Consider the following 13,505-nt stretch of genomic DNA (forward strand, 5'->3'; position numbering starts at 1 on the left):
TATTGTGTATTAAAACCCACCGCATGATTCCTTTCTCCATTCCAGTTGTACCATGTGTTGCATCACCACACAGCTATAAATAACATGGGTAGAGATGAGGGGGGGGGGGGGGGGGGGCTGAGGCTCAGACAGTGCAGCAGAGACTGAGACTGGCAGACGATTGGCTCAGCGGTAACTCTGCTCACATGAACACAGGCTTTGGGTTAGAGTATTGTGCATGCATTTGCATAGGGTTACATAGCAGTATTTTCATGTGCATATAAGCTTTGGCTTACATAACATTTATATATCAGTATTCACAGAGGATTTGATACACTAACTGTCTGTCTAAGGCAATACAACAGCACAGTAGGAGGCACCAAAAGCTCTGTCAGGACTACAACGATGAGAGAGAGAACGTTTGAACTTGTTACTTATCGAGACACCAAACTCCGCTGCAACAAAACTCCCATTGTTATGCCATAGAGTAATACAGCCACAGTAACGGAGTCAAATCTGGCACAACAGTGAAGTGTGAGCCAGCAATGTAAAATAGGTTTGGTAGAATTCCCCGAATTTGGTTCGTTCCTTGTGTTCACTGAGGGAGTATCTCTCTCTACTAAGGTCTTCTCAGGGGAAGGCAGGGAGAGAGACTAGCTGGGAGGCGACAGCTGCGAAAGAAGAAATACTGGGGAGTGAAGTAGAACAAGGACAAGAAAATAAACCAATACATTCCTCCTTTGTTTTCATGGTCGTGGCCCCTGTGTGTTACATTCACACACAACACAGTCTCCAATCCTCCAACCTCCCGCAGGCAGATAGCTACTGTACTGTACAGCTCAGTGGAGAAAATAAACAACCCATTTCCTCTCAAATCTGTAGGAAGCACGAAAGCATGAAATAGCATGACACAGAAATGTGCCTGCCGCTTATTACTATCATCATTAGCAGAGCGGCAAGAGCAGTACAAACACAGTCAGACCCCGGCATTAATGATCGTTCATATGCACACACATGCAGACACTGCGAGATATGCTACACACACAAAGGCAGTCACACATGCTGGGTTTTCTCCCAAGCTTCACTGTCACTCTGTGGAGCTGATGTGAGCAAAGTCTCTCTCTCTCTCTCTCTCTCTCTCTCTCTCTCTCTCTCGCTCTCTCTCTCTCTCTCTCTCTCTCTCTCTCACACACAGAATGAAGTCTTTCCATCACTATTCTCTCTCATCCTACTTCAAAATACTTCTACATTTCCCGCCTCCCTCCCTTTGAGGTGTGTGTACGTTATTTGAGTCAAGGATGACATAAGCATGGTGATCACAGTGTACTGTCAAGAGTCTTTCAGAAACATGTCTGTAGTATCATGACATATACCTACAAAGAGACTCAAAAATGATGCTTTGAGTGTACGTGACGCCAAATCACTGTGGATGGATATCTGAGAAGTAATGCAGCAGTTACAGGGTTGGGTAGGTTACTTTCTAAATGTAATCCGTTACAGTTACCAGTTACCTGTCCAAAATGTTTATCAGTTATGCAATTTTTGGATTACTTTCCGTTAGTTTTGGATTACTTTCCCGTTAAGAGGCATTAGAAGACAAAAAGGATCCATCCAACACATTTGGTGTGTCATCGTAGTGGTCTCTGACTTGTGGTCAGACTCGCTCAGGTGGAACAAACATAATAAATGCCTTTCATCAATTGTGAATTGAAGGTCATTGAGAAAACAGAAAGGTGTCAGAGTATTTTTTTCCGCAAACATCGTTTCTGAATTGAAAACTAATCCAAAAAGTAATGATCTAGTTTTTCTAAATAATCTGTAATCTGATTAGAATGTTTTTGCTGGTAACGTAACCGATCAGGGTTTTTTGTAATCAGATTACATGTAACTGATGACATGTAATCTGTTACTCCCCAACCCTGGCAGTTACAGTGAGATGTGAAGATACAGTACATAAAGCTGGCTATTGTCGGTGAGCACTTGTCAGCATTCATCGGGAGCCAATGCCAAACCAGGAAAATACAACATGCCTAAATTGTGTCATAAACATTACATTTGTCTTGTTTAATACAGATTTGAAAAATGAATTAAACAGAAGGAAATGTCTCGGAGTGGAGGCGCACCACGGCTCCTGACCTCCAGGTTTTCCTGGCATCCTCTTTCCTCTCTGCCTGTTGTTCTCCATCTTAGACTGAGGGAATAGGGTACTGCAATCTGAGATTCCACCAAAAGAAGATCCAGGATTAAAATCATTGGCTCAGAAACACCATATCTAATGAATCCCCTCCCCCTCATGCCCTGCATTCATTATCACCACAGTCATCAACACTTGGACTCATCTGGCAGTGAACCGCTTACCACCCTGTCATCAACACATATACACACACACACACACACGTACGCACACGCACCACCATCATCAACATCGCACAACAAATATTTACAGTGCTGTATATCCTTCCAAAATCAGATCACCTCTCTAGATAAGACACCATATACACCAGTGACTGACCTTAAAAGCATTCCACAAGGTCAAACAGAGATCTTTGACAAAGTCTGTCTTCAGGGCTCAATTTAAAGGCAGGGCCTGGGTTTTTATTTGCTCGAAGTTAAAGGAATAATCTGATGGCTGGGAGGGGGCTGAGTGTCGTGTGGCCAGCTGCATATTAAATGTCCTCATTTCATGGCCTGTCAGCCCTGGCCTGATTTGTGATGCACAAAAGACACAGTCTCGTTTACTCACACTCCCTCACATACTGTACACATACACACGCGCGCATGCGAACACACTAACACACGCAACTCAGGTCACGAACAAGTGCACGGCGATCAGGCACGCACGCACACACAAACACACACCCACGCCGGCAGGCGTGTGAGCACACATGCAAGCGCGCACAACACACACACTGCCAGTCAAGCCTGCTATCATTCGAATTCCTCCCCTGTGGTGAGTCCTTAAGACATCTCCATCTCCACCGCTGCTGTCAGAAGGTATGAATACTGCAAAATAACTAAGAGAAACAAAACATGCGCACGCACGGACACGCAAAAATACATGTATTGGTATCCGTGTTGTTGATGTAGAAAAAGGTGAAGACTGGCTTTGGGTTTTGTTACAGTACCACAAGTGTATACTGGCAGAGATCTGACAAGCTATCCAGCTGGCTGAATTGGCAGTACTACTGCTGAATGATGAGACAGGTGGTAGCTAGCGGCCTATGGTATCAAACACTGAAGTTCACACACTTGGAAAGCTCTTTTTGCCTTTAAGACATGTCGATGTCCAAGAGGTATAGGAATTAGACCAAAACAATGTAGTCTCTCATAGACATGTTTAATGCGGGATGATTTAAGAATACCAAGGATGTTAGGTGTTTTTAGTGAAACTGTTACACAGCATCAATATTCATCTGATATAGTCTTGAAGTCTCATGGCGGCTCATTTTGCTACTGGTCAGTCTTTGTCTTCCAAAATCAGAAATATTCCTTTTACGTATGTACATCTAAAAATGGTCTCGTTTTCAGAAATTCTAACATTTCTTTCTAAAATCAAGTCCCTTGTTGAAGTCAGATCACAATTGAATCACAGTTGACGTGTGTGACATTAAGTCCTGGCATCCCATAGCGGTTAGTGCATTTATGTGTCAAATATAACAAAATATATGGCCAGTCCGCATACCTTATGAAAGATCAGAGCAGAAAATACAAGCAAACAGAAGAATGCACCAAGAACAAATTACATTTCTAAACTCAGATACTGAGCATTAACATTAAGAGGTCTTTCCCATACATTTTCATTACATATATATTTATTTACTCTTTAACATTTTAAATCTTGTATAAAATAATTCATCAGAACCAATTATATGTACATAGACAAGAGTGCACAAGATGGATGGATGGTGTGGCATGCCAAGGGGGTTTTGGCCAGGCAGGAGTTGCTGTGTTCTGGTAGGTAGTGATTTGTTTCTCTATTAACCTTGTCAGTTCTCTCTCACTCGGGAATGACTGGTTTCCATACCGAACATAACTACGGTGGCCCTAAGGGGCAAATTTGATTTTCTTAAATTACTTTGCCACTTAAAAGGCGCTGCGTGGTCAATCTGACGGCTGCACTAGCCGCGCAGCATTTACGGTGATATGGCCTCTGCAGAAGTCAGGGGCATTCATACTTCTTGCGCTTCGCAAAGCAGAGCTGTTGTGAAGGAAGATAGCTTGTGTTTATACAGGACCTTAAGACCTCACCTACCGTCAACCAATCATGTCAGTGCGGAGCTATATGGAGCGCACGGCGATGTGGTACGGAGCTCAATTTGGCCTCTGCGTGCCTCCAGAGGCTCCGCAATTGCGTCACACCATCCATACAGCGCCTCCCATCACATTTTTTGAATCAAGCATGAATTGACTCTTAGGGCCACCATACATAACACCACCTGTATAAGGTTAAATATTCAACACGGAATCTCTGCACTGTTCTCTGTCCCTTAACAGAACATGGTTTCAGGAGCATCCATAATAATGGCATAATGATACTAAAAATCGTGTAAAAATATAATTGTTTGTTTCACGGCATGTTAAAGCGAAACACAGCTTGATCTGCTCCATAGACAAAAGTGATGGCGTTTTTCAGGAAATGTGCATTGATATACAAAGCAAAAACACAGCACAAAGCGACATACAAGGCTTGCATGCTCCGTTTCCTATAAAGAAATGAAATATTGTGTTTAAGCATTGATTTCGGACATGACCCATTGAATGAACCTCCAACCATTTTGTGATGCCTTGCCAGAGATGGAAAATGTTGGCTTGGGTTTTACTGTATATCAAACGGGACAAGAGGAAAGGGTTGATCCTGGAACGGCTGCTGCTTGGTCATGGCATGTGATGACATGAATGTCACTATCGCGCCAACACCGCAAATATACACAATGACAATGTGATTGTTGTTGTACACTTCGCTCTAAAAAAACACAACAGTAAGACATCATACAGACAAGAACATTCAATATCAACCTGTAACAGAATACTCAATGTGGTTTCGGTTTTTCAATGTGTGTTTTCTTTTTTTTTACACTTTCACAACACATCGGCATCCACGGAACTCTGACGAGAGCAGACATCTTTGTATATTACTAAGAAATCTCTAACTGATATTCACAGTATATTATAGTAAGTATGCTTTTTGTTCAAAATGGCGAAAATACCAATGACTCTAAATTGCTGGTGTGTTTGCCTAAAACACTGGTACTGAGCCTCTTGAAGTACTGCAGGTACACAAATCAGAGAGTAGTCGGAGGATTTTAGGGACTCACAAAAGAGAACGCAATCTCATTTGCTTTGAGCGAGAATAGACACAAATGTTCTGTTCACACACACACACACACACACACACACACACACACACACACACACACACATCCACACACACACACATCCGTAATCTCCATCTTCGATAGATCTGTAATAATAATAACATACTAAAAATACCTTCGACAAAAGGTACTGTATCTCGCAGCGTGGGACTCACATTCCTCTATGAAGGAGAAAAATGTGTTCTGTGTACTGTATGGCTGGTCATTGGGGAGCTTAAACGACAATGTCAGATAATCTGTCGAGTGAAATGGAACACATGAAAACAAACAAAGAATATAAAGTAAAAGTCGCGATGTTAGAGTTGCGAAATCATTTTTGTTGTCGTAGTTCCTAGAAAGGAAAGGAGGAGTGAGTTGAGGATTGGAGGGACGGAGGCTGGGGCGGGAATGGATGCCGATATCTTCCCCCCATCTTTAGACTACACAGTAGTTTCATTTTTCCAGGGTCCAGTGCGTATATTCCCTGTGCTGTCTGATGCGTACAGGAAACCCTCGTGCAGGCCACCTTTAAGGATGCCATTCTGATTGGGCGGCGGGTTCTGGGGGTAGGATTGCCTGCGCGGGTGCATCTCCAGGTGGTGATGAGGCATGATCACGTCCTCCTCATTGGCTATTTTGCCACAGCCGCACAGAAAGGTGCCTGTGTCGCCTGCCTCCACCTGGCACAGAGTGGGGAACAGGTCCGCCTTGGCACAGCAAGGCACGTGCCGGTGGCAGGGGGCGTGGCATGCCAGCGCCGCCTCGTGAGCCGTTGCCGCTTGGCAAGTGTGGTGGCCTACTTCATTGGGGGCAGCAGCTAGGTGGCAGATGTGTCCGTGACGCTCATGCGTACTGTGAGGGCTGTCTGTGTGGGAGCTGTGGATAGAGCCTCCGTCTACACTAGTAGGGATGTGATAGGCGTACTCCCTCTCTCCCACCCCTCCTCCCCCTCCTGTGCCAGCCTGCCGGTGACGGCTGAAGTGGCGAGGCTTAGTCCTAGTGCTGCCCTTCAGGCATCGATGCAGGTGGATGTCTGGCCGGTAGCCCTCTGGGTCAGCGTGTAGCAGCACGTGTGCGGGAGGCTCCTCCTCCATCAGCTGCTGGCTGTGCAGGGCGGCGCAGCACGGCACCACGGCGGGCAGGCACGTCACATGGTTCTGCGACGACGCCAGGCTGCCATGCTTACAGTGACCCAATGTGCCACTGTGGGTGTGTCCTCCTAACAGGGCCTTACCTGGGCACGGCGAATCCAGGTGGCAGTGCCCATGCCCGTGCCCATGCCCTAAGGCATCCCCATTGACATTAACCTTTGGACGAGTGTGGCCGTGACCATGGCCGTGGCAACCGTGGTTGGCGTGTCTCCCGGGGCAGCAGGCGCACCAGCAGTGCCACACATCGTCCCGCTTGGCACAGTGGTGGATGAGCACGAAGAGGCCCAGCGTGACGGAGAAGGCACCATACAGGCAGCTGAAGATCATGTCCAGGAAGTGGCCCTGTGAAACAGCCAGCGCCCCGAAGGCCCACGTGGCCACGAACAAGAAGAGGGTGAAGGCCGCCGTCCTCAGCTGGGCCTTGAACGAATGCTCGTTGGCCAGCATAGAGGGGTTGATGGCAGTGGACGAGTGGCAGCCCGCGTGGCACTGCCCTCCATTGGGCGGTGGTGGCAGGGCTCCGGGCTCCCCTTCCCCTTGATGGCAATGCCTACCCACGTCGGTGATGGATGCCAGCCTCTGCTGCTCCTCAGTCAGGGCTTTCAGCTCGTACTTCCTATCGGGGTGGCGCCTCAGCTGAATGAAGGTACACAGGAAGTAGACGCAGGTGACCAGGACGATGAACGCCACGGGGCCGTAGAAGGCTCCAAGGCTGGGCTCCCACGCCATCCAGCAGCTGCAACACACACACACACACACACACACACACACACACACACACACACACACACACACACACACACACACACACACACACACACACACACACACACACACACACACACACACACACACACACACACACACACACACACAGTAGGCTACATTAATATTACAGTATGAGTGTGTTTCCTTAATAAACACTGAAAAACTCACACAGAGTAGCGACATAGGTCTCTTGAAGTGATACATTTCTTTGGGTGACAAGAACATTAAGGGGGGGTGGGGGGGGGTGAGCAACATACACTGAAGTGTGACTCATATCATCAGATCTATCAGTATCTCATCTATTTTGGAGTGTTAATGAGGTAAATAGTCGTTGCAGGATATCAGTGCATGGAGTCTAGACACTGAGCCGTTGAGAAGGTGTGTACAGTGGCTTGCGAAAGTATTCACCCCCCCCCCCCCCCATTTTTCCTATTTTGTTGCCTTAGAACCTGGAATTAAAATGGATTTTCGGGGGGTTGGTATAATTTGATTTACACAATATGCCTACCATTTTGCAGATGCAAACTGCAGATGAAAACTTGAGCGTGCATAACTATTCACCCAAGCAACCTCAATACTTTGTAGAGCCACCTTTTGCAGCAATTACAGCTGCAAGTCTCTTGGGGTATGTCTCTATAAGCTTGGCACATCTAGCCACTGGGATTTTTGCCCATTCTTCAAGGCAAAAACTGCTCCAGCTCCTTCAAGTCGGATGGGTTCCGCTTGTGTACAGCAATCTTTAAGTCATACCACAGATTCTCAATTGGATTGAGGTCTGGGCTTTGACTAGGCCATTCCAAGATATTTAAATGTTTCCCCTTAAACCACTCGAGTGTTGCTTTAGCAGTATGCTTAGGGTCATTGTCCTGCTGGAAGGTGAACCTCCATCCCAGTCTCAAATCTCTGTAAGACTGAAACCGGTTTCCCACAAGAATTTCCCTGTATTTAGCGCCATCCATAATTTCTTCAATTCTGACCAGTTTCCTAGTCCCTGCCGATGGAAAAACATCGTTTTCCTTGATGGCCAAAAAGCTAAATTTTAGTCTCATCTGACAAGAGTACCATCTTCCATATGTTTGGGGAGTCTCCCACATGTTTTTTGGCAAACACCAAATGTGTTTGCTTATTTTTTTCTTTAAGCAATGGCTTTTTTCTGGCCACTCTTCCATAAAGCCCAGCTCTGTGGAGTGTACGGCTTAAAGTGGTCCTATGGACAGATACTCCAATCTCCGCTGTGGAGCTTTGCAGCTCCTTCAGGGTTATCTTTGGTCTCTTTGTTGCCTCTCTGATTAATGCCCTCCTTGTCTGGTCCGTGAGTTTTGGTGGGCGGCCCTCTCTCGGCAGGTTTATTGTGGTGCCATATTCTTTCCATTTTTTAATAATGGATTTAAATGGTGCTCCGTGGGACGTTCAAAGTTTCAGATATTTTTTTATAACCCAAAACTGATCTGTACTTCTCCACAACTTTGTCCCTGACCTGTTTGGAGAGCTCCTTGGTCTTCATGGTGCCGCTTGCTTGGTGGTGCCCCTTGCTTTGTGGTGTTGCAGACTCTGGGGCCTTTCAGAACAGGTGTATATATACTGAGATCATGTGACAGATCATGTGACACATAGATTGCACACAGGTGGACTTTATTTAACTAATTATGTGACTTCTGAAGGTAATTGGTTGCACCAGATCTTATTTCGGGGCTTCATAGCAAAGGGGGTGAATACATGTGCACGCACCACTTTTACGTTTTTAATTTAAAGTAATTTTTTTCATTTCACTTCACCAATTTTGACTATTTTGTGTATGTCCATTACATGAAATCCAAATAAAAATCTATTTAAATTACAGGTTGTAATGCAACAAAATAGGAAAAACGCCAAGGGGGATGAATACTTTTGCAAGGCAGTGTGTGTGTGTGTGTGTGTGTGTGTGTGTGTGTGTGTGTGTGTGTGTGTGTGTGTGTGTGTGTGTGTGTGTGTGTGTGTGTGTGTGTGTGTGTGTGTAAAACAGTTTCAAACTGTGACCTTGAGAAAAGGAGACTGCTGGGTGACTTACTAGGGTGCCGCCTCCCCACTGCCATAGTTGTCAATATTGATGGCTGCTGTGATTCCACAGATGATGAAGGGCACTCCGCCACTGACTAAATAAAACCTGAGGGGAGAGAGAAAGAGTGACATAAAAATAAATGTTGCAACACCAATATCCTCTATTTTCCTGCTTGTAATTTAGTAATCAATAGTATTGAGTGAGAGAGAGGAGAGAGAGAGTTAGAGAGAGAGTTAGAGAGAGAGAGAGAGAGAGAGAGAGAGAGGGAGAGAGAGAGAGAGAGAGAGAGAGAGAGAGAGAGAGAGAGAGAGAGAGAGAGAGAGAGAGAGAGAGAGAGAGAGAGAGAGAGACAAAAAGAAAGAGTGAGACCTGAGGATGTGCTTCTCTCTGTGTGCCAGCCTGGGTTGTAGACTGGAGATGGAGAGAAAGAGAAAAGGAGAGGGAGAGAAAATGAGAGACAGCTTATTAAGAGAGAGGTAAAATTGACCTCCTCCTCTCCTCTTCTCTCCTGCGCAGCATAAAAAACATCTACCGGTCTTCAACATGAAAACAGTTCTGAGGCACAGTATACCCCATGACCAGTAGTCAAACAGATGTATTTGTGCTGGAGCATGTTCACACAGATTGGTACATCCACTTCTCCTCAAATAGGAGATGTCTCTATTATAGAGTTCTCATTCTTAGCCCGAACCCGACGGGGCCCGGTCTTATACTGGGCCGGGCCTCAAATTCAGTGAATTGACTCTGGCCAGGCGGGTTTTGGGCATGCCGTGCCGCGTTAAGAAAGTAAAAACTATGCGTGTCCGAGTACCTTTTAGCCTACTACATCTATCTCTCAGCCGCAGCAGCTGCAGACACTAGCGCCGCCACGATTCCAATATTGGCTGGGCCAGAGAAATGTATGTCCGTGATTCAACTTGTTTTTCTGATGATTGAAATGTTTCAAATTGCGATACAAGTAGGCTTGAGTGCCCTCGGGAGAATGATGATCCACAAGACCACGACAGGCAGTGCATCGCAGTATCAGGAGAAGCCCATGTTCCAGTGGCATCTTAACGCAGATACATCCTAACAACATACACCCTATGACTGCCCTGCTCATGTGCCTTTCTGGACCTGGTAACTATCAAATGAAGCCCCAAAACTGATCCAAATGTTTTCCTAATTAAACATGCATTCAAAAACACGGGGCTTTTAAGTGATTATTCAAATGTACGTTTGGCAGAAAATTGAGTTATTTATTTATTGTTTAATTATTCAAGGATCGTTTTGTTATTTCATTTTTTTTTTTTTTTTAAATGCTTGATTGTATTTAAAGGCATGAATGACTCGTATGCTTTGTAATGACACGAATGAATGATTTATTGGTTATGCTGAAGTGGGTTACATTAAGACATAAAACAGGATGTGCTCTCACAGCTCGATGATGGATAGATTATATTAGACTTAGATTATATTATAAGAGCAAAATAATACACTTGATTTAGGCTACATTATCGCATGCTAAATGTTTGTGGTCAGTGAAAGATGAGCAAACGAACAAAGGAGCTACCACTTCCACTTGTCCAACCAGATTAATCAATGAACAAAATGTACAGACAGAGATTCAGTGGAACATTATCACATTGATTGATTATCAGACAAGTCACAGGCTTTTGGTCAGGAGTAGGACCGTCTACTATGCGAGTGAAGAGCAAAACTAACTTGTTAATCTACATAACATGCTAGCAACATGTTCTGATCAGCTAATACAGTGCCTTCGGAAAGTATTCAGACCCCTTGAATTTTTCCACATTTTCTTACTGCCTTATTCTAAAAAATATTTTTTTGATTCCTCAATCTACTGTACACACAATACCCCATACTGACAAAGCAAAAACAGTAAAAAAAAAAAAAGTTTGTTCATTTATAAAAAAATCTAAACTGAAGTATCACATTTACATGTATTCAGACGCTTTACTCAGTACTTTGTTGAAGCACCTTTGGCAGCGATTAAAGCCTTGAGTCTTCTTGGGTATGACGCTACAAGCTCGGCACACAAGCTGGGCGTTTCTCCCATTCTTCTCTGCAGATGCTCTCAAGCTTTGTCAGGTTGGATGGGGAGCGTCGCTGCACAGCTATAGTCTCTCCAGAGATGTTCGATTGGGTTCAAGTCCGGGATCTGGCTTGGACACTCAAGGACATTCAGAGACTTGTCCCGAAGCCACTCTTGCGGTGTCTTGGCTGTGTGCTTAGGGTCATTGTCCTGTTGGAAGGTAAACCTTCGCCCCAGTCTGAGGTCCTGAGTGCTCTGGACAGGTTTTCATCAATGATCTTTCTGTACTTTACGCCGTTCATCTTTCCCTCGATCCTGACAAGTCTCCAAGTCCCTGCAGCTGAAAAACATCCACACAGCATGATGCTCCCACAACCATACTTCACCGTAGGGATGGTGCCAGGTTTCCTCCAGACATGACGCTTGGCATTCAGGCCAAAGAGTTCAATCTTGGTTCCAGGTTTCCTCCAGACATGACAATTAGACCAGGGAATCTTGTTTCTCATGGTCTGAGAATCTTTAGGTGCCTTTTCGCAAACTTCAAGCGGGCTGTCATGTGCCTTTTCCTCTACCATAAAGGCCTGATTGGTGGAGATGGAGAGATGGTTGTCCTTCTGGAAGGTTCTCCCATCTCCACAGAGGAACTCTGGAGCTCTGTTAGAGTGACCATCGGGTTCTTGGTCACCTCCCTGACCAAGAACCAGCTTTAGGAAGAGTCTTGGTGGTTCCAAACGTCTTCCATTTATGAATTATGGAGGCCACTGTGTTCTTGGCTACGTTCAATGCTGTATAATGTTTGTACCCTTTCCCAGATCTGAGCCTCGACACAATCCTGTCCCGGAGCGCTACAGACAATTCCTTTGACCTTATGGCTTGGTTTTTGCTGAGACCTTTTATAGATAGCTGTGTGCTTTTTCAAATCATGTCCAATCAATTGAATTTATCACAGGTGGACTCCAATCAAGTTGTAGAAACATCTCAAGGATGCTCAATGGAAACAGGATGCACACGAGCTCAATTTCGAGTCTCATAGCAAAGGGTCTGAATACTTATGTAAATAAGGTATTTTTTTTATTTTATTTTTATACATTTGCAAATATTTCTAAAAACCTGTTTTTCGCTTTATCATTATGGGGTATTTTGTGTAGATTGCTGAAGATTTTTTTTATTTAACGCATTTTAGAATAAGGCTGTAACGTAACAACATGTGGAAAAAGTCAAGGGGTCTGAATATTTTGAGTGCACTGTATATGAGCAAACTATACTGAACAAAAATGTAAACGCAACATGCAACAATCTAAAAGATTTTACTAAGTTACAGTTCATATGAGGAAATCAGTCAATTTAAATAAAATTCATTAGGCCCTAATCTATGGAATTCACATGACTGGGAATACAGATATGCATCTGTTGGTTACAGATTCCTTAAAAAAATGGTAGGGGTGTGGATCAGAAAACCAGTAAGTGTCTGGTGTGGCCACCATTTGCCTCATGCAGCGTGACACATCTGCTTCTCATAGAGTTGATCAGGCTGTTGATTGTGACCTGTGGAATGTTGTCCCACTCCTCTTCAATGGCTGTGCGAAGTTGCTGGATATTGGCAGGAACTTTAACACGCTGTCGTATACGTCGATCCAGAGCATCCCAAACATGCTCAATGGGTGACATGTCTCAATGTAAGACATTGGGAGTTTCATTATAAGCAAGAATTTCATACATGCCTTCAATGGCATTAGCCTACTTTATTCAAACATTTTCGTCATTCAGTTGATCATAACTAAGGTATGTCTTCCTCTCTCTGAGCTTTTTCTAGGCCCATCGGCTGTTTCCTCGTTTCCTCACACCGCTGCTGCCCACCTTTGCCGCATTGTTCTCAACACCAGTTTAAATCAATATACAGTTTTCTAGAAATCTGCCTTTTTGGGGGGTGGGGTTCGGGCTCATTTAATTTCTGTGGTGTTGGACTGGGCCTGGGCTTCCGGCTTGGGTCGGACCAGACTCTGATTTTCAGGCCCGATGAGAACCGTACTGCTTGAGAGATTTTCCTTTCACTGCTTCAGCTCTGGATAAAAACACAATAGCAAGAACCTGCAGTCCCCATCCTCTTTCCCTCTGTCTGTCTTGCTCTCTCTCCATCTCTACCCTTTACCCCACCCCTTCTCTCCCCACCTCCCTCCCTC

The 13,505-nt window shown here is 44.8% G+C and overlaps 1 protein-coding gene across 2 annotated transcripts in view; it reads right to left on the reverse strand.

Annotated features, from left to right (window-relative positions):
* Nucleotides 1–3,300: 3,300 nt before the first annotated feature.
* adgra1a (adhesion G protein-coupled receptor A1a) overlaps nt 3,301–13,505 on the reverse strand; it is a 68,718-nt gene continuing 58,513 nt past the window's right edge. For both annotated transcript variants that reach the window (XM_071379431.1, XM_071379430.1), the window contains 3 exons: nt 9,660–9,701; nt 9,300–9,395; nt 3,301–7,220 (listed from right to left, as the gene is read on the reverse strand). In XM_071379431.1, coding sequence (XP_071235532.1) covers nt 5,774–7,220; nt 9,300–9,395; nt 9,660–9,701 — 1,585 coding nt within the window. In that variant the 3' untranslated portion in view covers nt 3,301–5,773. The remainder of the gene's footprint in view (nt 7,221–9,299; nt 9,396–9,659; nt 9,702–13,505) is intronic.

This window comes from Salvelinus alpinus, chromosome 32 (genome assembly GCF_045679555.1).
Source record: "Salvelinus alpinus chromosome 32, SLU_Salpinus.1, whole genome shotgun sequence".
Classification (NCBI taxonomy): Eukaryota; Metazoa; Chordata; class Actinopteri; order Salmoniformes; family Salmonidae; genus Salvelinus; species Salvelinus alpinus.